General features: G+C 54.2%; 6 protein-coding genes across 6 annotated transcripts; 4 read left to right on the forward strand and 2 right to left on the reverse strand.

The window, feature by feature from the left end:
* Positions 1-2,228: 2,228 nt before the first annotated feature.
* On the reverse strand, positions 2,229-7,873 carry VTN31DRAFT_593 (uncharacterized protein; the record flags this gene model as incomplete). The annotated part of the gene is made up of 4 exons (XM_069406483.1): positions 2,229-3,611; positions 3,665-6,739; positions 6,796-7,756; positions 7,806-7,873. The coding sequence occupies 4 exons, from the start codon at positions 7,871-7,873 to the stop codon at positions 2,229-2,231; spliced, it is 5,487 nt and encodes a 1,828-aa protein (XP_069263449.1).
* Positions 7,874-8,244: 371 nt separating this feature from the next.
* On the forward strand, positions 8,245-10,536 carry VTN31DRAFT_594 (uncharacterized protein; the record flags this gene model as incomplete). Its single annotated transcript, XM_069406494.1, has 1 exon — positions 8,245-10,536. The coding sequence occupies one exon, from the start codon at positions 8,245-8,247 to the stop codon at positions 10,534-10,536; it is 2,292 nt and encodes a 763-aa protein (XP_069263450.1).
* A 524-nt stretch (positions 10,537-11,060) lies between these two features.
* On the reverse strand, positions 11,061-12,013 carry VTN31DRAFT_595 (uncharacterized protein; the record flags this gene model as incomplete). The annotated part of the gene is made up of 2 exons (XM_069406505.1): positions 11,061-11,933; positions 12,008-12,013. The coding sequence occupies 2 exons, from the start codon at positions 12,011-12,013 to the stop codon at positions 11,061-11,063; spliced, it is 879 nt and encodes a 292-aa protein (XP_069263451.1).
* A 779-nt stretch (positions 12,014-12,792) lies between these two features.
* On the forward strand, positions 12,793-16,087 carry VTN31DRAFT_596 (uncharacterized protein; the record flags this gene model as incomplete). Its single annotated transcript, XM_069406516.1, has 2 exons — positions 12,793-13,028; positions 13,090-16,087. The coding sequence occupies 2 exons, from the start codon at positions 12,793-12,795 to the stop codon at positions 16,085-16,087; spliced, it is 3,234 nt and encodes a 1,077-aa protein (XP_069263452.1).
* Positions 16,088-16,811: 724 nt separating this feature from the next.
* On the forward strand, positions 16,812-17,998 carry VTN31DRAFT_597 (uncharacterized protein; the record flags this gene model as incomplete). The annotated part of the gene is made up of 5 exons (XM_069406527.1): positions 16,812-16,836; positions 16,921-17,305; positions 17,389-17,524; positions 17,591-17,829; positions 17,890-17,998. The coding sequence occupies 5 exons, from the start codon at positions 16,812-16,814 to the stop codon at positions 17,996-17,998; spliced, it is 894 nt and encodes a 297-aa protein (XP_069263453.1).
* Positions 17,999-23,559: 5,561 nt separating this feature from the next.
* Positions 23,560-26,943, forward strand: VTN31DRAFT_598 (uncharacterized protein; the record flags this gene model as incomplete). The annotated part of the gene is made up of 1 exon (XM_069406538.1): positions 23,560-26,943. The coding sequence occupies one exon, from the start codon at positions 23,560-23,562 to the stop codon at positions 26,941-26,943; it is 3,384 nt and encodes a 1,127-aa protein (XP_069263454.1).
* Between the last annotated feature and the right edge of the window lie 439 nt (positions 26,944-27,382).

A 27,382-nucleotide genomic window follows, 5' to 3' on the forward strand; every position in this document is an offset into this window, starting at 1 on the left:
GTGCCACCTTCACCTGCTCTTCTCTAGAGCTCTCGGTACAGAGGTCGGAGGATAACCTAGAAACTCCATCCACAAGATTCTCCGGAATCGGGGAAATCCGTCTCCGAGAGTTAACTCAAGGAAGCTTACTAAGCCCCACTAGCCAAGCTCCAGCTTTTTTTTTTTTTTTGGTCCGCAGAGTGAAACTGCTGTGAAATCTTGGTCGAGTCGGTAAAATAGCACGGGAGTGACACCAAGGCTCACGACAAGACGCGAACGGCATTGGAAAATGCCACGAGGCAAACGGTTACCTAACCTAGTTGTTAGGCTGTGATTTTATGGTACAAAGCCTATTCGTACTTGGTTAGACGAGTCGACACTAGCCTGACAGATGATCCGACAACTGGCGTAGATTGACAACACGAATTCTGCAGTTCGCTCCGACCAAACCTGTGGAGTTCGGCAGTCCGCAGACCTTCAGGTTGAAGTGGGCCTCTTCGTTCTTTCAAGGTTCAATGGTCGGGAATTCTAACCTTACGAGTGCATTCAAATTGTCCGCAAAATGTTCATTTGATTTCTATACTTCGGCTTGTTCCTGACCTAACCTAACCACTACTGTACCTACCCAAGTCCCGGCGTTGCGCGAGCAAGGCTTCGTAGATCACGAGATATGAGATTTCGAGCATCACATCGTACGGCCAGTCGTTTGGATTTCGAAAAATTGAACAGAGGGAACGGAATAACGGAACTGTTGTTGCATAAACGTTTTGTGGCAGACATAGTGGTGATAGGGGCTGTTCTGATGCTATTGATCCACAGGATACACCACCAGAGATAGGACGGTCTGCATTTTGAGAGCACCTGGTTCTTCCTACAGCGCAGCGCGGCTTCGTGTATTTATTCGTAAGATAATCCATGAGCCAGTCAACAGAGAGACATATTCCTCAACAGACGGAATCTGAACACGTCCCTTGCTCGCTGCAATTGATACCAGCAAGGTCCGCGCCGTGAGTTCCATAATTCGCTGCCAGTCAGGGGTGGCTTCGTCAGCAGGCCTCATGATCTGTGTGTGCATATTCCCAGTAATCCGGGTACCATCCTGCAAAAGAATCGCCCGTGATGCGGTGCTGCTCATCCACCATGATATTTCTCGGTGCTACATCCCCGTCTGTGATGATAGAGCGCGACGACTTGGACAGCACAGTACGTGAGTATCTATCTGGCAGCTAAGTTATGTTCGGTAGAGCCGGCCCGCCAAAATGGAGGTACCGCTGGTAGATGTAAGCCCTGAGTTCTTCATCTGTGGTGGTTGGCGCCTGGGGTTGTACGCTGAGGCCCTCGAGAAGCGGGTCTGCCGAGGGTGAGCCATTTGCAAGGCATTATTGAAAGAGGCCGAGGCACTCTGGCGGATGTGGGATATCTCGCAATGGAGCGAATGGATAGGTAGGTCCCAAGTTTTCCGGCATAAGTCTAGGGTAGCTTCGTCATCTCGTCTCAGTTTCAGGCACCTTGTCAAGGGACTTCCCCGGAACATGAGACAGGGTTATTTGGCCATTCCCATCCTTGAAAACTGAATTGAAAAACTTCCGACACTGGCACAGTATTGTGCTCAGCGAGGAGCCTTCATGGCACGCTCCTCAGATGGAAAATACTACAACCCCAAACTCCGTGACATGGAAATAGTCCCGTTGTAAGACGACGCTTCCCATAGGCTTGGTCAGAACATGGATTTGTCCTGCCTCCGGAGTAGTATCATCATCGCCGAAATCGAGGTGTCGAAACAGCTGTCTTCCAACAATAAAATGCCACTCACCCACGTGCAAGTTGGAAACACAAAAGGGGATTCCGGTAGCAAGGAGATCTGCATTCGATATATCTTGAAGACTGCAAACTGATCGTTCGAGAAAAAACGCCGTGGCGCACAAGGCAAACCGGGCAGATTGGACAGTCAAGGAAAGAGTTGTGACGACATGGAATGGCACCCCAGGGCAGAGATACAGAGATGCAATGAGGCAATGTAACTGCGATCTGGGCGTTGCGGGATCCAAGAGTGGTCGTGATGGCAGGAATAGACCTACAAAAAAAAAATTACTACACTGTCCCAGTCGATGTTTGATATACAGAGCAGCATTTATTTTTGGAAAAAGATTCAATGCCCTACACAAATGATCGACCATGACAACAGAACAAAACAATCAAACCAGCAGAACGCCCATCACGATCAATCATGACATGTCTCCCAGACCGACTTATTCTCCAGTCTCTCCGCCAGACAGACAAACCAAAGCTCTTGATAGCTCCTCAACAATCTTCTCCTCTAGACGGTTCTCCGCCCCGGTGCTCGACGTTGCTGGGTGCGCCGGCTTCTGCCGGAGCATCTCCAGTTCCTTGTCGTTCGTTGCCACGATGCGGCTGCGCAGGCTCGCCCGTCGTCCGAGCAGTTCCTCAATGTCCTCCTTGACCTGCGACCGGTCCCATCGCAGCTCCTGGATCGCCTGGCTGTCGAGACCCGTGCTCGGACCCGCCTCACGATATCGCTGAAGGATGAACGAGATCAAAGACAGAGAGTAGATCTCCGACGCCATCGAGAGGGTGATTTTCTTGCTGCTGGTGGTCGAGGCGGCCGACGTCGACACGTGCGCCCCGGCCAGACTGTCCGCCGCCCGCCGGAGTTGTCCCTCGAACTGGTTCAAGAAGGCCGCCACTTCGGGTGCCGCTCGGCTGACGTGGTACAGCAGATTGAGACACAGCGGGAGGAAGCCCTCGGCCCAGATCGCGTACAGCCGCGGCACTGCGTCAAAGGGTCCGTGGCCTTTGGGTTGCGACAGCACTCGCGTTAGCCGGCTGGACGACAGCTTCATGAGCACCCCCTCTACCGCCAGGTACTCGGCAAGCATGGGAATCGTCGACAGCTCCACCATGAACAGCAGGCTGAGTTCACCGTAGATGGGATCCCCCTCCACCGTAAGCTGGTCCGACCACGAGTAAAGGGTCGTCGCATACCGTGCCGCGTCGTTGTCTTCCATGTGGAACACAATCTGGTCGTATAATCGTTCTGCGTACTTGACCCGCAACGCCGTCTGCAGGATAGCCGTGAGGATAACAAAGTCCCTTGGCGAGACCTTGTGCGGTTCGTCGTGCAAATGCGTTGTCAAGGATCGGAACCCTTGCGCCACAACCACCTTCACCACCTCCTGGACGATGGACAAGTCGTGTGTCAACCGCGGCTTGCCCTTCGTGACGTCGGATTCGGGAGCCGGTCGACCGGTAACATGGAACTGCAGAGCGAGGAACAAGACATTCAGGAGCGAACGGTAGTACACTGTATCCTCGTGAATCAGAGCGTTCTCGTATGTTGTCCCACGCGCGCGCATCGCGTCCCAGACAACCTGCAGCAAATCATACACCTCCCGCTGATCCGACCGCACTTCAACAAGTTTCTGCAGCAATGCTAGGGCAAACTCCACACGCGACTGCTGCAGCCGGTTAAAGATGGCTTCTTGCGGTATCGTGCGGGTGTTGGCGACCAAAGTGTTTTTGACAACACGGATGATCGCCCTTTGAACTTCCTTGTCTTGTATAAAATCTGCCGCGTGCTCGATCGCAAAGAATTTCCAGCTGTTAAACAGGCTCTGCAGTAGAGTCAGTAATTGTCACCACTCGTAGTGCTAGCATTCAAACGTACCACTTGAGCTTCCACAAGCGACAGGTTATAGTTTGCTCGCTCGAGCTCATCTGCGTATCCCTTGTTTTTCTTACTCCAGTAATTGTCAAAGGAGAGCATCTTCTCTGCAAGGTACATATCGTAGTAATAATCACCACCCAACGGCCGCTTCTCCAGCGCTGTTCTCTTGAAATTCCGCAGTTGCGAGCCGCTGTACTTCTTCTCAAAGTTCTTCTTCAGGTTTGCATGCAGCGACGCGTTATACCCCGCAACGTCGACAGCGTTCTCGGTATACCACGCCACCAAAGGGACCAGCGTCTTCACGAAAGATGAGTTTTTGGCCTGCTTTGCCGAATGCAGGTACACAGCACACAAGTCCGCAGTCGTTGCGGCAATCTTCGTGAGGTAAATTTGAGCAGATACCGACTTCTCGCTCAGTTTCAGGTGGGCAACATAATCCACCAAGTTGCTGAAGAACGATGGATGATTCCTCAGGTGAGGCGTCGCCCACGGCCAATGTTCCTGAGCGTGGGAAACGAACTCGAGAAGCGCCAGCGCTGTCTCTGGTTCGATTTGGCCGATATTTGCCAGCGAGTCCAGTGCGGTTTTCAGGAATGGGGTTCCTCGCATCGCGGGTGCTTTGGTGCCATCTTTCTTCAGTGACTCCCGTGGAGATGACCCGGTCAACAAATACACCGCCAACCACTGTTGGCGCTTGCTAACGAAGGTCGACAGCAGCCTCCAAATGGCTACGTATAGGGCGGTGTCACTGAGGGGCTTGTCGAATTGAGCGAGGACGTCCAGGAAGTGACACGACGTCTCCGCACCCAAGTGGCCCAGCAGAGACGGTGGCTCATTCTCTGAATCCGCAGCAGCTCGCGAAACCAGCAAGTCAAGCAGGGTCACGACGAGCAGACGGCAGCGGTCGCGTGACGCATAGAGCTTCACTAGAACCGGTGCAGCTTTGAACAGCTGACTCTCTAACAGCGACGTCGGCAAGCTCAAGAGTTGGCCTGCTTGGATCAGCCTGACTGCAAGCTTGAGGGTAGATGTGAGCTGCCCCTCAGCAATGCGCCTTTGCCGCACGTATACCGTAGACATCGGCGTTTGCAGTCCATCAATGATGATGCGCAGGACAGGATTGAGCGGCAACTCCGCAATCGATTGAGGTCGCAGAATGGTGAGGATGTATGATGCGGATTCATGAAACACGCCCGTGATCTTAGTTGACGGACTTTCGGCCTCATCAATGCCATGAGCATAGTATACGATGTTTTCAAAGCATCTGGCAAGGATCTCATCAACTTGGAGCCTCTGGTCGGGTTCGTTAAATCTCCAGTTGGCATTGCTGTTGTACACCTCAACCATGACACGCGTAAAGCCCAACAGCACATGGCTGAGAACGTGAGATGGCACCCCAGCACTCCAGTTGACGGCATCTTCATCCCGCGACGTAGAGCGACCAGTGGTTCTCCGGAGCGCTGCGCGAGATATGATGTCCTCGATGATAGCAGAGAACAGGTCGATGCAACCGAGTAGGAACGGATAGTCTCCGGACGTGACCTCACATGCCGAGATAATCGCAGTCATCCGCCCTCCCTGGCCTCCGGGACCTAGCAAACTGCTACGAGAGAGAAACGGCCAGACGCGATTGGGGAAGGAAGAAAGGAGAACACGCATAAATCTCAAGCAGGAGATTGTCCGCTCCAGTGTTGCCGGACCTGCGGTGTGACTTCCGGCGCTCTGCAAACTCCGCTCAAAAATGTCAAAAACAATCGAGATGATGTCACCACGCTGTGTCAATTCATCGCTTGCCTTCTCTAGTACTGCCCGTGGACTGTGCTCATGAGAACTGGTCATCAGATCAGTGATGGCGTCGATGATCTCAGCAATGGCATCTTCGTCCACTCCTGAGGAACTCCCTCCCGTGTTTGCCCACTCTTCCAAGCACGCGCCCAGGAACCCTAGACCAGAATATTCGTGATACCACATGATTACAGCGGGTTTGGACTCCGAGACCACCTGGCCAGTTGTAGCTGGCTGCAACTGTGACGACGACGCAACGATGAGGGCGCCTTCTGTCGACGAACCTGACTGCGCTTCCTTGCCTGGGATCAAAGGAAGGGGCTGAATGAGTGACACGAAGTTGGCATTCTCATCTTCACGGATGGTTTCATATCCCTGAAAATCCGGAGAAACCATCTGAGTGAAAGTTTCCATCGACAGTAGCGCTTTCACAACAGCCGAATTGTCCTCTCCAGCCACTTCAACTTTTCCTGTCAGCGCCCGACACAGCTTGAGGAACGGGATTGACTCATATGGAAATCGAGAACGTGCAATCCGGAATATCCTGTCCATGAGCTCGTCATCTTTGAGGAAGATGTATCTAGGATCGCTTGGAGAGCGAATTGGCTCTGGTTGGCCACGCGAGGAATCCGATGAGCCATTCAAAATCGCTAACGTTGCCCCCACGATCTCCGGGGAATAGTCCAAGAACAAGGAACTGACTCGAATCACGGCAAGTAGAGAACTGCGGATCCATAAGCTGGTGGTAAGGTCGTCGATACCCGAAATAGTGTCAACCCTGGACGCCAGGTTGATGATAACCTCGAAAAGCTGGCCCTGGTCCATGACTCCCGCAGTCAAAGGAGCAACAAAATCGTCGCCAAAGCTCGGAATACGCGCGATGTTCAGAAGCTCCTCGTAAAACGTTTGTTCCGGATTGCGAAGAGGCGACTCGGTAGGCACATTGGATTGGAACGAGTCCACAGCGTTTTGGAACTGTTCCAATTCCAGTGTTTCCTTGGCCGACAATGCCAAATCTCGCATCGTATGGAGTATGGTTCCCCATGCAAACGCCCCAGGGCTTGCGCTCAGGATTCCCGAACTGGCCGCGTGCAGAAACATCTCGTTAATCTCAGTAATATGCTGACGGGAAAAGAAATAGGGACAAGAGTCGGCGATGGCCTCGGCTTCTCGTAGAGTGGCACTTTTCCAAACGACGCCCATGGAATTCGGGAGCTTCAAGAATGCCAAAGTGGTCGCGGACGCCATGGCTTGCAATGCGAGCATAAGAGTCACAGGGTCCTCGCATGGCTATACCAACCGTCAATAAACTCCAACGACAATGAATTTTCGTGTTTAGTACTCACTATCGAAATCGCTTCCATGAACGCACAATCAGACATGACCTTCAACCAAGACCGAACCAAGTCTCCATCCGGGATACTGTCGGACGACTGGAGTTGCAGAAAAATAAGTTGCATGATATGTGCAGTCTCATCCATGAGAGCCGTTCGCCATGTGATCTCCGTGTTGTCATCGCTTTCTGACGCGCTCAACCAGCCGCTCTGTGACTGAAATTCCTTCAACCGGCTTTCCACCGCCCTGATGGCATCCTGCAGGAACTTGCGGCTTTCCTTTTCATTTCGTTTGTCCTTGAAGATCTCCTCCCCAATGTATTGCAGGTCCGCCTCCGCGGTCGTCATGCTCCCAGTGCCCGTATCCCCTACCCAGGAAGCATCGCATGGGATTTTGTTACGGAGAGAGCAACTTCGTAGCTGACGAGCAGTTTTCAGGATGTGCACTCTCTCCGAAAGATACGCATGCCGCAGCCGCAAACGACGAGCCTTTTCCGAGACAAAGTCCGTAGCATTGTCTCCGTCTTCGGCTTGCGCATTCTTCAGTATATCCATCATCTGGGGTCCCGCCAGCGAGACTCGGAACTTGTCCACGCCCGTGGCATCCTGCAGACTTGTCACTTCCTCCTCGGAGAACCTCCCAAGTAACCGCGCATTTGGCCTGCTCTGCCACTCGAGCACCGTTATTCGCAGCGCTGTCACCTCATCTATCCCTGCTTGCTGACTCAACCACAAAGCATCCGCCTTGATCTCATCCAGCTTGAATGCCGAGTTGGGCGAATTGTTGACATGAATCGCAGCTGTTTTCGATTCGAATTCCGTTTTCGACGCTGGTGATGGCGGAGGGAATGGCGCGAGACAGTTCGAGAGTAGTCGAATGTTCTGCGCGTGTTGCAGAAAGGACCTGGCGCTTTCCGCAATGGGCTGATCATGCCGGAGGTCGCACAGGTGTAAAAACACTCGCTCCCAAGACCTATCGCAGTCAGAATCATCAGACAATGAAGTGTCTTTTCACTGCTTACAGGAGCTGAGCGTCCCCAGAGAAACATTTGTCCAGGGACGCGAAGTAGGCTTCCGGCACCGGAGCCATGTTTGACGCACTTAGATCATTATCCAGCACAGGCCCGTCAAGAGAAAATGTCAAATCCGCACTCTTACCTCTCCGCTAGGAAAATTGACCTGGAGAATTGGGAGAGGTCGCGCGATGTGTAGCTCTTCGAGGTCTCTTGAGCTCTCTAAACTTTTGAAGCGCAAAAGACATTTTCCTATCCTGGTTTAGCGCGAGATTTCCAGTAGAACATCTGTGAATCAACTCCAGAACTCCCCGCAGTGGATGAGCACAAAGGTATCAGCACCTGCGGTGGACAGAGAAATCTGACAAAAACACGCAGAAGTGCTGAATCGCCGGTCGAAGGTTCAATTAACACGCCGCTCTCGGATTCTGCGCGACCGGCTCTCAAAATGGAGAACGGCTTGGTTGACTACTCGCCTCACCACCCTATCAAGTCGGAGAAAATCGAGACAGCGTCCAACGTCGTGTTGATCGATAACTATGACTCGTTTACCTGGAACGTCTATCAATACTTGGTGTTGGAAGGCGCTTCCGTGACGGTCTACCGCAATGACCAGATTACGCTCGAGGAATTGATCGCCCTGAAGCCTACGCAGTTGGTAGTCAGCCCTGGTCCGGGACATCCGGATACCGATGCAGGCATCAGCAAGGCGGCAATTGAGTATTTCAGCGGCCGAATTCCAATCCTAGGAGTGTGCATGGGTCACCAGTGTATCATATCGTCCTTTGGAGGGAAAGTCGACGTGACAGGCGAGATCCTACATGGAAAGACATCGGTGCTCAAGCATGACTCCAAGGGGGTATACACAGGACTGCCGCCTACGCTGAATGTGACCCGGTACCATTCGCTCGCAGGAACCAACTCCACGGTTCCCGACACGCTGGAGGTCTCCTCTTGGACCGAACTAGGTGGTGAGAACGGAAAACGGGTCATCATGGGCGTCCGTCACAAGACGCTCACTGTAGAGGGGGTGCAATTCCATCCGGAGAGCATCCTTACCGAGCATGGTCGCAAAATCTTTCGAAATTTCCTTGAACTACGTGGTGGAACTTGGGAAGAGAATCAGCGTTGGAAGGTAGTGCCCGCCAACGGCAGGACAACGCCAGCTGCGTCCGATAGCAAGTCTGGGAAGAAATCCTCCATTTTGGAGAAGATCTATGCGCACCGGAAGGCTGCGGTAGAGGCCCAGAAATTGATCCCTTCTCAAACTCCAGAAGACCTCCAGGCTGCTTACGACCTCGGCATTGCGCCGCCACTGGTGTCTTTCCCGGATCGTTTACGGCAGTCACCGTACAATCTGTCCCTGATGGCAGAGATCAAGCGAGCTTCGCCGTCCAAGGGGATCATCGCGGCTTCCGTCTGTGCACCTGCTCAGGCCCGGAAATACGCCGCTGCCGGCGCGAGTGTTATCTCGGTTCTGACTGAGCCGGAGTGGTTCAAAGGAAGCATTGACGATCTTCGTGCGGTTCGCCAGAGCCTTGAAGGCCTTCCGAACCGACCTGCGGTTCTCCGCAAGGAGTTCATATTCGACGAGTATCAGATCTTGGAGGCGCGCCTGGCTGGTGCCGATACGGTGCTTTTGATTGTTAAAATGCTGAGTAAGGAACAATTGACAAGACTCTACAAGTACTCTCTCAGCTTGGGGATGGAGCCGTTGGTAGAAGTCAACACTCCCGAAGAGATGAAGACTGCAGTGAACCTTGGTGCCCGTGTGATCGGAGTCAACAACCGTGACCTAACCAGCTTCGAGGTCGACCTGAACACCACCAGTCGTCTCATGGACCTGGTTCCAGAAACTATCATCGTTTGTGCGTTGAGTGGGATATTTGGCCGGAAAGATGTCGAGGCGTACCAGAAGGACGGTGTGAAGGCCATCCTTGTGGGTGAAGCTCTCATGCGTGCCAAAGATACCGCTGTGTTTGTGTCGGAGCTGCTCGGAGGGGGCGTCAAGAAAGATACCATCTCGCAACCACCTTTGGTCAAGATTTGCGGCACTCGGTCTCCAGAGGCTGCCTGTGCTGCAATTGAGGCTGGCGCAGATCTGATTGGGATCATACAGGTCGAAGGTCGCAAGAGACGCGTGTCTGACGAGGTTGCGTTGAAGATTTCGCAAGTCGTCAAGACTACGCCCCGTCCATTGCCGCAGCCTGTCTCAACGTCACAAGATCATGCGCTCTCTACAGGATACTTTGACCACACGACTGGAGTTCTACGCCATCCTAATCGAGCCCTGCTTGTAGGTGTATTTGCCGGCCAGAGTCTATCTTATATCCTCGAGCAGCAGCGCAAGCTGGGCCTGGATGTGGTTCAGCTGCATGGCTCGGAGCCAGTGGAATGGGCTCGGCTGATCCCGGTGCCCGTCATCCGGAAATTCAGCGTTGGCGAGCCCGGTTTGTCTCGTCAAGGGTACCATGCGCTTCCGCTTCTCGACTCTGGTTCTGGCGGCTCTGGGGAGCTTCTCGACCAGTCGGCTGTCGCGAAGCAGCTGCGGAATGATGATGGCGCGCGCATCATTCTTGCCGGTGGCCTGAACCCGGACAATGTGGCTGATGTCGTCGGTCGACTGGGCGATGTTCGGTCAAAGATTGTGGGCGTCGACGTCAGCAGCGGTGTGGAAACGGACGGCGAGCAGGACCTTGACAAGATCCGGGCGTTTGTGAAGGCTGCCAAGGGCATTTGAATTTTCGGGTTTGCTCAGTGAGCGTCACGGGCATAGAATTATACAGTGGGATTTCGGGATTTCGGGCTTGATTAGATTCTCCGTAGAGTTCATGATACGAGGGTCGCTGGTTGGGCAGATAACTATCTTACTTTCGGTCTGCTCTTGCCTGGCCTCCTATCTCTGTCCCATCGGATCTCCATCCACGGTTGTAACAGTCTTCCCCCTTTTCCAACGTATCCGCGCCGACAAGCTGCTGAGCTTATGCTCGGACGTCATGGACATGCTTCGCAGGGCCATTCTACCAGGACTACTCTGGAGACAAAGCTGAACCTAGTCGAATTGATCTTCGCAAGCGATGTATTTGACATGCGCGGTAATGCTAGAGATATACTTCATCAGACCATATTGTTACTCTAAGCCGTACAACATGCCAACTCCAGGAACGCCGTGACCAATGTATCGTTCAGACATCAATCGCCCAGAAAAGACTTTTTCCAGCACTCCATGGGTATAGATCATCCAAACTCGTCCCATACAGCCTGTTATAGATAGTTCTTTTTCCGACTTGTGCGCGTGTACTGCGTCAGTGCCCATTCGACATCACCAGCGGAATTCTTCTCGAGCGTGCCACCGCGAATCTCGAACAACCGCATCGTCATGCGCGGGCCGACCTCCGCCAGCTCCACTTCCTGATACCCTGTCCGCACGAAGACATGGTGCCGGACCTCGATGCTATCGTCGCGGTTCACGAACGTGACGACCCTGTTTCCCACCTTCCCAGGCTCCCGCGGCGGAAACAGGTGCTTGAGGATCTGAACCACCCGCTTGCCGAGCTTCGTCGTGAACCCTTCAAAGATAAGATGCGGGTAGCTCTCGGAGACAGTGCCGCGCGCGGCATTGGGGATATCCGCTCGCAGGACGACGTTGTGCAGCGAGAAGCTCGCGGTCGGGCCATGCGGCAGATGCGAGATGGTGATGGCGGTCGGCGTGCCGCGGTGCTCGTGCAGAAGCACCATATCCGTGAGCGCGGCGGCGTTCGCGCTCGACACCAGATCGGACATGACCAAATTCCCTCGGTTCAGGCGAATCGACGTCGGCAGCAACAGGCGGATTTCTTTTGCGAACGTGCTAAGTCGCGCGGACGGCGCGCGCGATGTCGTCACAAGCGGTCGAGGATCAACTAACCCCGAGGTCACCGCATACTCGTCGTCAACGTCCATCACGTCGTTGTCTTCCTTCGATTCGTCGTACTTGAAATCCTCGCGCAGGCGAGTGTCGTTTGCGATCGACTTCTCCAGCGGCTTCCCCGAGGCCAGAGAGGCCTTGAGTTTGGCGCGCTTCTCTGCAATGGCTGCATCTCGCAGCTGCAGCGCTTTGCGATAGATGTAATCGCGGCGCTCTCGTGCTTGTCGGCGCTGGGAAGATTGTCAGCATAAAAATCCTGCAGCGCACCTTCAAGACGATGTACTGCGTATCTATGGCTACTGACCAGCATGATCACTCAAGACTGCAACGACTGTTGAGGGATGTAATCTCGACAGCTTTGACTGAGTTGAACCTGAGTGTTCGAGGAGTATGTTTTTTTTCTAGGCAGTCTGGATCTTCAAAGCCAATAGGTTAATCACCTCCGCGATGAACCTTGTTTGGCGGAGCGACAATTGAATGGGTCAACTGGCGTTTTGGGATGGAAAACTCCAATCTTACCGGATCAACGAAATTGAAATTCACGTGTGGCGACAATTGAGCGCCAAGACTTTACTCAAAATGATACACTTGCCTCATGATTGGCCAGGACCTCGCAATGAAAATTTCGCGATTGATTCGAAACCGGTTCCGGAGTTGAAATTTCAGCAGGAGCCCTGCTATCGCAATTTGCACCAGCGTCTCTGGTCTGTGGAGAGCTTTTTGCTCCTTTGATCTCCGACTTGCGGACGCTCCTTGCGTGCAAAGAGCGGACTCAACATTGCCGTTGTTTTCGTTCCTCTCGCTGAATCTAGCAGATCGATCCAAACTGCTGTGTTCAGCGGGATATCGTTTCTTTCGTTTTACTTCCGTTCCCCGCTTCGACGATTTTTACTTTTGTGCAGGAGAACCACTCTATCGGGACTGCATTGGCCCCAACGACGATACACTCACGTTCCAGTATTTCTGCCGGCCAAAGTCCTGGATGATTTCGCCAGGCTGAGGCGGTTTGTCAACGGCTTCGAATCCGACACTTGCTCCAAGTAGTTTCCACGCGGGGTCCGTTGGGGAGACCACCGACGAATCGACACCATGAGTAACCAAAGAGTTTCCGACTCCGCTTCGACATTGAACGCCGACGATGGCCTGTCGGCCGTCGATCCGGACGAGAGCGTCCTGGGCACCCGTCGACGCCGGCATGACGACGATGATGACCTGGACGGTCTCGACGACGACGACCTCGATAGTTTGACCAGTGCGCCGACCGGAACCAGCCAGCAAAAGAAAAAGGCGGAGGAGGAGAAAGAACTCCCGCCTCATGCGTGCGCGTAAGTCTTGCAGCGCCTGCGAATCGAGTCCTGCATGCACGCTAACTGGTTTCGTACCTAGATATTGCGGCATCCACAACCCAAGTACGGTCGTCAGGTGTCTGACCTGCAACAAATGGTTTTGCAGTGCCCGCGGCAACACCTCATCCTCCCATATCGTGACGCACCTCGTCCGCGCGCGCCACAAGGAGGTCCAGCTGCATCCCGACTCGTCCCTCGGTGATACCATCTTGGAATGCTACAACTGCGGAACCAAGAATGTGTTCCTTCTGGGGTTCATCCCCGCCAAGTCGGATACGGTCGTCGTCCTGCTCTGCCGGCAACCATGTGCCGCCATGCCCTCGTCCAAGGATATGAACTGGGATACGTCACGGTGGCAGCCGCTCATCGAGGACCGGTCCTTCCTCCCATGGCTGGTCGCGGCACCTTCAGATCAGGAGCAGCTCCGCGCCCGCCACCTGAGCCCGCAAATGATTGCCCGGCTGGAAGAGATGTGGAAAGAGAACGCCAATGCGACTGTTGCAGATTTGGAGAAAGCCAACAGCGTCGATGACGAGCCGGCACCCGTTCTGCTCAGATACGATGATGCGTATCAGTATCAGAACGTCTTTGGTCCGCTTGTCAAGATGGAAGCGGATTATGACCGCAAGCTGAAAGAAGCCCAGTCGCAGGACAATTTGGTGGTCCGCTGGGATTTGGGTCTCAATAATAAACACCTGGCAAGCTTTATCCTTCCCAAGCTGGAAATGGGTGACGTGAAACTGGCGGTGGGTGATGAAATGCGTCTCCGGTACAACGGCGAGCTGCGCCCCAAGTGGGAAGGGGTGGGATACGTGATCAAAGTGCCCAACAACCAGTCCGACGAAGTCACCCTTGAGTTGAGGACCAAGGGCGATCACAAATCCGTCCCCACCGAGTGCACTCACAATTTCTCGGTCGACTACGTCTGGAAAGCCACCTCGTTTGATCGGATGCAGCTTGCCATGAAAACCTTTGCGGTCGACGAGATGAGTGTTTCGGGTTACATCTTCCATCGTCTTCTGGGCCATGAAGTTGCCGCTGCACCGATGAAGACGCAGATGCCAACCAAGTTCAGCGTGCCTGGTTTACCCGAGCTGAACGGCAGTCAGGTCAACGCGGTCAAGAGCGTGCTGCAGAAGCCGTTGAGCCTGATCCAGGGCCCGCCCGGTACGGGCAAGACGGTCACGTCCGCGACCATCATCTACCATCTTGCCAAGATCAACGGGGGCCAGGTTCTGGTGTGCGCGCCGTCCAACGTCGCCGTCGACCAGCTGTGCGAGCGCATCCATCGTACCGGTCTGAAGACGGTGCGTGTGACAGCCAAGTCCCGCGAGGATGTCGAGTCTCCCGTCCGTTTCTTGTCCCTGCACGAGCAGGTCCGCATGTACGATGGCAACATTGAGCTGGCGAAGTTGAACCAGCTCAAGGCCGAACTGGGCGAGTTGTCCAGCCAGGATGAGAAGAAATACAAGCAGCTCGTGCGCGCTGCGGAGCGCGAGATTCTTAGCAACGCGGACGTCATCTGCTGCACCTGCGTCGGCGCCGGCGATCCACGTCTCGCCAAGTTCAGGTTCCGGACGGTCTTGATTGACGAATCCACTCAGTCTGCCGAGCCGGAGTGCATGATTCCTCTGGTACTTGGATGCAAGCAGGTCGTGTTGGTCGGTGACCATCAGCAGCTGGGGCCGGTCATCATGAACAAGAAGGCGGCCAAAGCGGGACTGAACCAGTCCCTGTTTGAGCGGCTGGTCATTCTCGGCTGCTCTCCGATTCGTCTCAATGTTCAATATCGAATGCATCCTTGTCTCTCTGCGTTCCCATCGAACATGTTCTATGAGGGCACCCTTCAGAACGGCGTGACCATGGCCGACCGTCTGCGCGACGACGTCGACTTCCCATGGCCAGTGGCAGAGAATCCGATGATGTTCTGGGCGAATCTCGGCACTGAGGAGATTTCCGCGTCGGGGACGTCGTATTTGAACCGGACTGAAGCAGCCAATGTGGAGAAGATTGTGACCCGGTTCTTCAAGGCTGGCGTTCGCCCAAAGGATATCGGTATCATCACGCCGTACGAAGGGCAGCGGAGCTACATTGTGTCCTCGATGCAGGCCACCGGGACCTTTAAGAAGGAGTACTACAAGGAAGTTGAGGTTGCGTCCGTTGATGCGTTCCAGGGGCGCGAGAAAGACTTCATTGTTCTCTCCTGCGTTCGCTCTAACGACCACCAGGGCATCGGATTCCTGAGCGACCCTCGCCGTCTCAACGTGGCGCTGACCCGAGCCAAGTATGGTCTGGTGATCTTGGGCAATCCGAAGGTGCTGTCGAAGCATCCTCTGTGGAGCTACCTGCTACTCCATTTCAAGGAGCAGAGGTGCCTTGTTGAGGGCCCGCTGAACAACCTGCAGGAATCTCTTATCCAGTTCAGCCGTCCCAAGCAGGCGTATCGGGGTCCGCAGCGGTTCCAGATGCCGTACCACCACGCTCCGCCCACTGGCGGTCCCATGGGTAGTCACCGGAACGGTACGCGCCATCACGAGTACACCGACTCTGGCTCCGTTGTTGGTTATATTCCTGACGATGTTTCGTCGGTACATTCGTCTGCGGTCGGTGGCGTCAACGTTCCGTCGGGCTACCCGCCGATGTTCCAGAACTTTGCCGAGGCCTGGCCGTCCCTGCCAGGCGCTCGCCGATCCAACGGCGTGCGGGGCAAGGGTGCTCCAAGCGTGGCTGGCGAGTCGGTGGCTGCTACGGAGTCAGACATTACCAGCAGCGTGGTTGATGGGCGAGGCGGTGGAGTCAGCCTAGCTGGCCTGAGCATCAACGACGTGAACAAGCCGCCGAGTCTGTCGCAGTCGGATCGGCTGAAACGTTACGTGGAGTCGGGTAGCCGTGACGGGTACAAGACGATGAACGACGGTAACAGCATCTTTGGTGGCAACACTCGAGGCCCTCGGGGTGCCGGGCATGGCCTGGATGACGATGATGCACGCAGCGTGTCGACGGCATTTGCCAGTCAAGTGGGTGGGAATTACGATTGAGTTGTGTCAAGTTCTGCGTTGATATTCAGACTCGGACTCCGCGACCAGTTCAAGAATCGGCTAGCACTATCAGGCCGGAAGCGATCACTGGTCATGCAAATGCGCATTTCGAGTCTGTGAAGGATCTTACAATCTTACTGGAGTCTGCCGAGATTGATCCATCGAGAAGTGCCAGGTTTAGGCTCTGCCCAGCTTTGGCACGTCTCAGCTCAAAGGCTGCGAATGCCGGCGCGGGTCGGCGCCAGTCGAAGGTGACCGATCCGAGTTTTTATTGGCCACGTCGAGATATGAACGACGGTGGTGGCATGAATGGCTGCGGCAGAGCAATGACTTATTATAGACGCGCTGACATGAAATTGTACTGGGGCAGATGTTGCGGGTGTCAAGTACAAGATCGATGCTATTAGGATTCGAACTTAAGATAGCAGAAAATAGGCCAACGTCGGCATTTCGACTCCAATCTGCGTAGGAGCCATGTGTGGTCGTATCTTGATCTAACTGCTACTTGATTTGCCTTGCATTCTTTACTACACCTCGAATGTGATTTGATTTTGGTGCTTTGTGTTCATCGATCGTGATGCTACAAGTAGGCGAAAGTGTCTCGCGTCTCAGTATTACTCCGTACTCGTAGCGGCTTAGTAAGCACTCCAGCTCAACAACCACTTGTCATTTCAACAGGACTGTACTTTATCTTCGAGGATGATATTCAGAGAAATTCGACACAATGGATCCATTTTCAGCAGAAGGAGGTACGGATCTATCATTTGGGCAACAAGAAGGCTTTTTTTTTTTCTTGTTTGTACGCTGACCAAGTCAACGATTATTCCATCCAGAACTCGTCAATATCCATAATGCCTTCCACCAAGGGCAATACCAGCAAGTAATCGACTTCGACACGTCCGCACTGTCGTTGGAGAACACGCTGCCCGCGCGCGTGCTGAAATTACGGGCTCGACTTGCGCTGGGGCAGGCACGGGAGGTTCTGGACTCGATCACGGACGACGAGGCAGAGAGCACGCCGGACCTCGCGGCGGTGAAGGCCCTGGCACAACAAACGGCGGGCGAGACGGAGGCGGCGGTCGGGCTGGCCCGGACGCTGGCGGAGAAGCATGCGGAGAACGGCACGGTGCAGGTCCTTGCGGGGACGGTGTTGACGGCGCAGGGGCATATGGATGAGGCGTTGGCGTTGCTGGCAAAGCATCAGAATAACCTTGAGGCGTAAGCTGTTTCTTTCTTTTTATTTAAAGATGTGATGAAGGAAAAAAGGGGGTTACGTTTTGCTAAAAGGGAGCCGGGGGTAGGGTCGCCTTGATCGTCCAAATTCACCTCCAATCCAACCGGGTCGACCTCGCCGTTAAGGAGGTCAACGCGGCGAAGCGCTGGGCGCAGGATTCGCTACTGATTAACATTGCCGAGTCGTGGGTCGGGATGCGCGTGGTATGTAACAATGAACCCCAACCCCCGGGGAGTACAAAATCGAACAGTCGGGGCTGATAATCACAGGGCGGCGAAAAGTACCAATCCGCATACTACGTCTACGAGGAACTCGCCTCGAACCCCAACACCACGGCGCCGCTGTCCATCGTCGGCCAGGCCGTTGCGGAGCTGCACCTGGGCCGTCTCCCCGAGGCGGAGGCGGCGCTGTCGGCGGCGATGGAGAAGTACCCGGATGATGCGCAGTTGATTGCGAACACGGTAGTGCTGAATGTGCTGAGCGGGAAGAATACGGGGGAGTTGATCTCGTATGAACACCTTCTCTTTCTGGTCTCTAGGGAGAAGCGGTGAGCTAACGTATAGGTAAGACGGCTGCGGACGGTTCAGCCATCGCATGTGATGTTGCGTGATTTGGAGGAGAAGAGTGCATTCTTTGATGCGGCTGCGGCGAAATATGCGCCCCGGGTGTCGTCATAGGGCTGATGTGATACGAGCAAGAATATCGTGACCAACCTTAGTTACCTCTCGAATTCTTTCCAAATATGATAATGTATCCATGCAGCTAGGTTAGTTAGGATTCCGAGATCGCGCAGATACATTTATTTTCCGAGGTTGGACCATTGATTGCGTCTTGAGCAGCACCCCGTTTCGTTCTGGGACAAGTAGATGTACTGCTGGATGAACCGAGCTTAGGGCTCAGGCCCCTTTGTTTTTTCAGCTTACCCACACTGGTTTGATGAGTTGGCCTGATAACCATGCAGGTCGCCAATATATTCACTTGATTCTGAGTCTCTTACCCTTCTTTTCATACCGTATGTAGAATAGTGAGTGTCTCTCCATGTTACCGATGTCCGCCTTGACGCTGAACTTCCAGTCTTTCCAACTTCATATTGTCCATTCCAATTGTAGAATAGTTCCCCCCTTTTGAGATCTTTATAGAAGAGTTCTAGACTGATGACAGGCAACGGAGTCCCTTGAAGATCTCGAAAGTAATCTCCCCGTTCTGTGGCATTGTTTTAGCCGTTAGCTGATCAATCCAGGTTAACTCCAGTCCATAGTACTATTATCCACAATCAACAGATTGAAAAACTAATCGTTGTTGAGGACTTTTGAGTCTCCAGGAGGAGGTGACTCATGCTTGTCAGCCTTGGACAAGGGTTCAATGTTACTCCGCGTGTGTGTGAATGGAGTAAGGAAAAGGTCTTGTGCCTGTAAACTGCTCCAGAGATGGATTTCCTCGGGCAGAAACCAACCACTGCTGTACTCTTATTCGGTCATTTCGGTGTTGTCGAGTTTGCTCTCGAAAGGTGAGGAGAGAAGAGGTCTGGGGGTTGCAAAGTCAATTCTCTCTTGGCTGCGCATTCTCCTCGTCATTACTACCTACTAGGTTAGAGACATAGCGTCGGTTATTATCACCCTTTATTTCCTGGACCTGTCTTTGACAGGTGCAGTGTTGCCAGCCACGTGCTGTTTGTCGAATCATCAATAAGTTGTAGGATATATGTATCTCCAATATTCTGCATCCCGACAGAGCCGCAATCTACGTACTTACGGTAACTAGTAGGTAGGATATCTGGGCTATCGCAGTCATGAATCTTAACAATCATCCGAGGTTATTGCTCATATCGCAATCAAGAGATGGACGGAAGTATCCCAGAGATGGTAGTACTTATTATTGTCATCTGTTGACGGATTTAAGCCAGTACGGAGTCCCATTCGTAGCGCAGTCAATAATTGATAGATCCTTTTGCCGGAACTGGTGGAAGTGGCGCACACGGATCCGTCCCGCTGGGAGAGTTTCTTTTCTTTTTTCTCTTCTTCCCAGACTTCACCAAATTGTAGAACTCAGAGCTCGACTGGGGAATTTCTCACAGAATCACCGCGTGATTCCACATCTCCCTAGGGCTGCAATATCAACTCCTCAATTGAGGACTGATGCAACCGTGGCTGGCTCATGGCTGTCAAACCGAAGCTCTGGACGGTAAAATTACCAAAATACCACCGGGTCAGTATGGAGCCAGTACGGACGTTACCGATACCGCGCTCACACGGGATCCGTCAGTCCATGATGTCATAGGCTACCTACCTCCCCTGACAGTCATACGTTCGGCAGTCGTGCCGTCGTCATCGTGCATTCCGCCAAGACTCGCCCTTTGGTGACTGGTGATTTGTCAGAGCTGACTCAGCACAGCGGTCATTGCTCGCCGCTCGGCGCCCTCTGGGGAAAACAATCCGCTGGACTCGACTCCATTCACACCGCCAATCACTAAAACTTGCCCCCTCTTTTCGCTGCGGACCGAAAGGACATCAGCCCTTCGTGGCATCGAGAGCTGATCTTTTTTTTTTTTTTTTTACGCGGTAGAAAGGTAGACGCCCGATAACCTAGTACCGAGTACAATAGGTACAGCGGAATACATAGCGCCTTTCCCAGGTACCGTAGAATGCCAGCCTATCGCCAACACCATTGGCGAGTCACGCGGCCCCGGATATAACATGTACACCGCATCGCATCGCGCACGTTCATCACCGACCCGGCAAAACAACCACTCCGAAAGCTCTTTCACCGTTGAATGAAGATGATGCCATGTCAGCAGGGTTGGTGGTGCTTGGCTGGTCGATGATAAGCGATGGGAATACCTACAGTAGGTAAGTAGTTAAGTGGATAGGCGACTTGATAAACTGCGAGTCTGTCTGTGACAAAACAACGTCTGTGCTTTGCGAATGTTGCGGCTTCGTTTTCTCGACTCTGTTTCGGCAGTGTTGACCGGCAGGGACTCCGCACGGACGCCAAAACGACATCCCGGACTAAATTACTCTAGTTGATCACAGCGATCGCAATTCAAGATGATGAGGGAGGAGTTGCTGCCCGGCCCTGGGGTGTGTTTCGAGATGGACGATCGCTGGCTCTTGCGCCCTTTCTGACCCATTCTGCATTTTCTCGGGGGTGCCCATCAATCAATTCATTCGCCCGCCTCGCCATCAGCCTGAGCCATGAGCTCGAAGGACGTCGGTTTGTACCTAGTCGCCCTGCCAGTGACAGTGACCGTCCAACGACTCCAGCGCATCCTGAAACGCAGACTGACGTAAGGTGGTCACCAAGGGAGTACAATGTCGGACCAAGCCCCGAGTCATGAACTTGTGTACTTTTAGTACCTAGATAATCATAATATTAAGAAGTATTCTGAGCGTGCCCATGTCGGGCTAACGCTGTACGAGTAAATCACTGCAACTGCGATCTGTTGAGACGTTTGAATGGGGTTAGGTAAAGGTTATGCATGGACTCCGTACAGAGTACGGAACGTACAGAACTCTGTAATCAATGCGGTTAGCTCATCCGTAGCCAACAGACTCGCGCACAACTCTCGATAACCGACTAGTACTGTACTCGGACATGCGACAGTGCGACAGGCTCGCAGTTCGGCGATTACGCGGCTGTCATGTTCACAAGTCCAACACTCCCCATCAACGTTGCTTATCCGATCTTCAGAGGGGCGCTTTAGGCGCTCGTTTCAGGTCGGAGAATAACGAGGCCTAGCACGCTCTGTGATTCGACCCCGGCATTTCGATCTGTTTGTTCTTTTTGATTAATATTCACTCCGTACTCCGGACAGTAAGTACTGTACTGTATACTCGTGGTCTGCCCCCTTTTTTTTCCTCCCATCAATGGTCCACTGATCGCCCAATCTGGCAGCACGTTTGTTTCGCCGTTTCTGCCTTGCTCATTTGTTGGATGGAATCGATTACATGATGCTTGGTCATGTGACTTGTTCCCAGCCCTGCGGTCTCCCTGTCGGCCCTGGCAGGGTAAGGCAACTTCCGGGTTGTCAGTTTGTAACTTATCCAGAGGCCGCGGAGACACAAGCAGACAGGCAGCATTCAGGAATAAGTATCACTGCCTAAGAGAAGGCTTCGTCTGAAGGGAATGCTCGGGTACAGATCCCCCCGTTCGGATTTGCCTAGGATGGTTAATCACTGGAGCACAAAATCAACCATCGACAGCAGTTGGCCGCCCTGCAGTGGGCCATGATTTGCTCCATGAAGAATGACATACATAATCACGATGTACTACTAACACCAGCAAACTCGAACTTAACCCGCTAAGCGGATAGTTAGTGCGGTAGCTGAATCAAAGTGACTCCTCATTATCAATTTACATTCTACGGTTGAACTGTTAAATATCAAATAGGATTCCCTCCTCCTCGAAGGCTGTTTTTTTTTTTTTCTCTCGACCAAAAACCATCCGCCATCCTGGTTGGCCGCTCCCCAATCGATCGTCACAATACCATACCGTATTGTGCAATACGGGTATTGGTATCAGTCAGCCACGGACCGCAGTGTCGGGTACGCTTTGCTCAATCTCCGGGCTTTGTTGAATTGGTGGTTGCTCAGCTTCTTCTGACTCATACATACTAAAATATTACTGTGGTCACCGCGGGACTTGAGCAGGGAAAAAGACGTTGATCCAGGAATTCTGAAAATCCGCTCGAGGCGACCGACGGTCATCTCCACCGCCGTATTCTTTTTTAAAAAAATTAATCCTTCTTTTTCACTTCTTGACCCTCCCTTTTCCGGCCTGGAGCTTGGCAGAATCAATCGTGTTCCCAGATCTCCGGCATCCCACCTAGTGCCAACACGAAGAGAGGAAAAAAAAAAAAAATCTCTAGAGTGCGCTGTCTTTTGTTTGATACAAAAGAAGATCGGAATCTCTTTCCTTTATTTCCCCGTTTTCGTGTCCCTGCATGCCGAGCCTGTTCGTGGGTTCCCCAAAAACGACTATACACCATTCGCATTCTTAGGCCCCCCTCCCGGCGCATCGACTTGCAGGACGAGTGCTGGAATTACCCGGTTGCCCTAATTTTCTAGAGAACAGGAAAGAAGAAGAAAAAAAAAAATCACAATTACCATCCATCAAGAAACCAATCGATCTGCGACGAACCGCTCGCCTCCAGATACCGAAATTGTGATCATCGAACACCATCGAAATCAACGGCGCCAGAAATATATTCCTGGTGGCTTCACGGAACCTCTCTGCCCCCGAAAAATACATCATTTCGGTTCGCTTCCTGTCAATGCGGCCTTTCCGCTTTGGCTGACGTGCATAGACTTGTTGCGTTGGCATCAAGCCGCCAGACTCCATCCCGCCTCCTCAACCCATCCCGGCCGTGCATTAATTACGTCGTCCCACTCCCACCGTGCCTTCGCGCATGCTAGACCGGGCTTAAGGGACACCCGGTCCAACCGTTGCACGGTCCGTCGTCTGACCTGCATAAGTGCCTGTCACTGAGCTCTGCCGGCCCTGCTCCCCTCACCACTGCGGTTGGAAACCATTGGCTCCTCCTGGCCCTATCCGCATTACGTGCAGCAAGCGGGAGCCTCGTGGTCCCCCCCGTCCCAAGGCTGATCGACGGCAAGGGAAACAAAACAAAATAAAACAAGAGTCGTCATCGTCAGGCGGAAGTGACACCACGCCCGGAAACGAGACTAGGGCCGGTCCGCTCGGAGGAGCCGCCGATACGACCATCCTGCAGCGGGTCGGCAGCAGGAAGGAAGAACAGGAAGTCGCCGGAAAACCCTGGCGCGAAGGAAGGGTAAGAAAAAAAATAAACGAACGCGGCTCATCCTCCGCAATTGAAACGCCGCTACTATTGTTACAATTCCTCGCTCATTCCCTCTGGGCTATTCCTGCTTGGGAAGATCCTCGTGCGCACGCTCTCCGGTAGAGCTAAAAAGGCATTTCAACTTTCCTCTCCGCATTTTTCTACTGCATACAGGCTGGCCAAGATGCAGCTATCAAACCGCTAATCCACATTCATCCGCCGCGAACGTCGTGTTGTCGTCACCGTGCGGACTTTTTTCCTGACGATTCTCCCCCCAAAGACTAAATTCGCTTTCCGTGGTCCAATTGCATTGCTCTCTGCGTCTTGCCGCTCCACCGTGACCTGCTTCAATTCGTCTCCTCGACCCTGTCCTGGTGACTGAAGAGGTTCGCCACGAGCCATCGTGGTCGCCATCCCTGTGTGGTAGCCCTGGAAAAAAAAATGGCTTCTGCAGCCTCATCTCTATCTGCCGGTTTGTCAGGCGATGTTCACCATGGCGAGGGCCAGCCTTGCGCCTCCTCTCAGACCACACTACCGCTTTCATCCACCTCCTCGTCTATAAATTCGGCCAGTACGGTGGCGGCCGCTCCTCTCTACGCAACCCGTTCCTCCTCCGAAATGACTACTGGACCTTACACCTCCATGTCGAGTACATCCAGTCCTGCTGGTACTCCGTTTCTGGGTCCGGTTGACAGCCCACGGGGTCGCATCGGTTCGGTCAATGGTATCCCGCCGGAATTGGACGAGTCCCCCGACGACACGGCCGTGCCTTGGGAGCCCTCCAGCGAGCCATTGGGCTCTTCGATCAAAGGCCCCGGCTTAATCCGGCGCATCTCGCGCGGCGCGGCGAGTAGGCTCGCCCGACGACGAACTTCGGCCTCGCACAATGATAAGCGCGATCGCAGCTCAGGCCCCGTGATCATGCGCCGGCGCAGTGACAGCAAGGCGCACCCGGGCAACTCGCGAGAGAGCATAATAGTGGACTCGAGCGTCGATGATGACGAAAACGACCCCTTTGACTCCCTGTGCGGCTCCGAGGCGACCAGCGTGACCAGCGAGAGCCCCTCGCCCTTGCTGTACTCTCGGGAAGTGGCTGTGGCCCCCAAGGTGGATTCAGCGTTGCAGCGCGGGACAGTCTTGACAAAAGTGACTCGCAAGAAGAGAAAACAGGTCCGATTTTTCTTCGATTCCGATGCCGCCAAAGTGCGCTGGGACCCGAACAACCCGGCCAAGCGTTTCTACATCGACGATATCAAGGAGGTCCGCGTCGGTTCGGACGCACGCAATTACCGCGAGGAGCATCATGTGCCGGCGGAGCTCGAGAGCCGATGGATCACCATCATCTTTGCCGATCCCGATCGATCCAAGGGCCGTCCCGTCAAAACCTTGCATCTGATCACGCCGGATGACTACACGCAGGAGTTGTGGACCACGACGCTGGAACATGTCTCACGTTACCGCATCGGCCTGATGGCGGGTTTGGCTGGGTCGAATCAGAGCGAGGCCGTGCTGCGAGCTCACTGGCAGCGAGAGATCTCCAGACGGTATCCGCAGGGGGTCCGGCCGGGGGAAGTCGAGTCGCTGGATCTGGCGACGGTCGAGTCGGTGTGTCACAGCCTGCACATCAACTGCTCCAAGCACATGCTGCGTGCGCAGTTTGCCAAGGCGGATGTGGGCAACAAGGGCGTTCTCACCTTCGCCGAGTTCAAGGATTTCATCGCGCGGCTCAAAGATCGAAAGGACATCAAGCGCATCTACCGAGGCTTGGCAAGTGACGCCAAGGAAGGGCTTACGTTGTCTGAATTTTTGGACTTCCTGCGAGATGTGCAGAAGGAGGACGTTGAGAACAAACGAGAGCTCTGGACCTCCGTGTTTGAGCGATTCGTTCGCCGCGCCCGGACCCGAGCCCAAGGGACGGTGCCGGACGCGTCAGACACTTCATCCGAGCCACGCATGAGCTGCGAGGCGTTCTCAGCGTACCTTCACTCCGAAACCAACGGCATCTATGCATCTCGCAAGCCGGAATCTCGCTTCGACCGCCCATTAAACGAGTACTTCATCTCCAGCTCCCACAACACGTACCTACTCGGCCGGCAGGTCGCGGGTGCGTCCAGTACGGAGGCTTATATCACGGCGCTGCAGCAAGGATGTCGCTGCGTGGAGATTGACTGCTGGGACGGCGCCGATGGTCGGCCGATCGTGTCGCACGGGCGGACCATGACGACCAGCGTCCTCTTTGCCGACTGTATTACCGTGATCCAGCGATATGCGTTTGTCACAACGGACTTGCCGCTGATTCTCTCGCTCGAGGTCCATTGCAGTCCGGAACAGCAGTTGGCCATGGTCAAGATCATGAAGGAAACGTTTGGCGAGCAGCTGGTGACGGAACCACTGCTCACCAACTGCGGCATCCTTCCATCGCCTGAGGAGTTGAAGCATCGCATCCTGGTCAAGGTCAAGACGTGCGATGACCCTCAACCTCCGCTGGGATTTGGCACCGCCGCCAGCCGTTTCGGAGGAGACGGGACGATGGCCTCGTTCCACGGCCGCAAGCGCAGTATGAGTTCACCGTTCATTCGTAGCACGGGTTCTGAGACGTCCACTGCGGGGCCATCGCTGTCCAGCCCGCCAACCGTGGGGGGGCCTGGTGTGGATGCGGGTTCGTCCACCTGGGGCCCAGGCCGACGGTCGGCGACGACGACCAGCTTGAGCAGCGCGACCGAGGACAGCGACAGCGCGCTGGCCACGTCGGCCAAACGCGAGCGGAAACGACGGCAGCGCAGCAAGATCACGAAGCCACTGTCCGACCTGGGCGTGTACACGCGGGGCTACAAGTGGAACAGCTTCTCGGCGCCCGAAAGCCGGCTGTTCAACCACGTGTTTTCGTTCGCGGAGCGATCGTACGAGAGCATCACGCGCGACTCGGAGCAGCGGCAGCTCATGGAGGCCCACAACAAGCGCTTTCTGACGCGGGTGTACCCGTCCGGGTTCCGACTGCGGTCGTCCAACTTTGACCCGATCGCCTTCTGGCGGGGCGGGGTGCAGATGGTGGCGCTCAACTGGCAGACTTATGACACTGGGATGCAGGTGAATCAGGCCATGTTCGCGGCGGGGACGGACCGCACGGGCTTCGTCCTCAAGCCGGAGAGCATGCGTCGGCCGAGCTCGCTGCTGGAGGCGCGGGGCGGGCAAGCGACCGGCGGCGTCGGAGAAGATGCTAGTGCGGTTCTCGGTGGAGGTCATCTCGGCGCAGCAGCTGCCGCGGCCCCGGTCGATGGACCCGGAGGACAACATCAACCCTTATATCGAGGTGGAAGTGTACGGCGCGGACGACCGCGGGCAGTGCTTTGCGGTCGGCGACGGTGGCGTCAACGTGTCCTCGCGTCACGGCGTGTTTGGGCTGGGGCTGCCACACCGGCGCCGCACGCGCATCGAGCAGAGCAACGGCTACAGCCCCATGTTCAACGAGCAGTTCCGGTTCACGGTCGAGACCAAGTACCCGGAGTTGATCTTTGTTCGCTGGACGGTCTGGTCCTCCCCGGACGGGCGCGCCGCGGGCGCCAACCACGCCATGCAGCTGGCCACGTTCACGGCCAAGCTCAGCAGCCTGTCGCAAGGGTACCGGTACCTGCCGCTGTACGACACGAGCGGCGACCAGTATCTTTTTTCAACGCTGTTCTGCAAGATCACCAAAGACGAGCCTGTTCCCGCGCAGGCCTGCGAATTCGACGGCCTGCAGGCAGGGCGTGGCAGCATCTTTCGGCAGCTGGGGCATTCGGTCCTCCGGCGGGCGCTGTCGTCGGAGCGTTCCCACTCGAACGATGAGCGGTGATCTTCCTTGCCCGTCGCCTTTTTTATCCTCCTCCCCAAAAAAAAGAAAGCATGAGTCATTGATTCCAACATTTCATCATCCCCGGCTGGTCACTTTGAGCGAAATCCGGGGCCTTCTTTTCTTTCTACATGACTCTTACTGCATCATTTCTGACTCTGCATGATTGTAGACATTGTTCTTTTTTTTTTTTTTTTCTTGTTTTTTGTTCGATTCATTTGTTAATCTCTCTGTCTGTTTTGCGTTGAAGGATACCCAATTGCATGGTCTTTTGTTGAGATATACATCCTTTTATTCCGGTGAATTTTCTTTTCTTTTTTTCCCCCTTTCCTGTATAATGCATTTCATATTTCTTTTTTTCCAGTCAGTCATGTCGGGCTTGGTCTTGCTTCGGTTTTTTACTGCATCATCATCATCATGTATCGAACAAAAGTC

This window comes from Thermomyces dupontii, assembly GCF_041956625.1.
Source record: "Thermomyces dupontii strain NRRL 2155 unplaced genomic scaffold VTN31scaffold_1, whole genome shotgun sequence".
In the NCBI taxonomy this organism is placed as follows: domain Eukaryota; kingdom Fungi; phylum Ascomycota; class Eurotiomycetes; order Eurotiales; family Trichocomaceae; genus Thermomyces; species Thermomyces dupontii.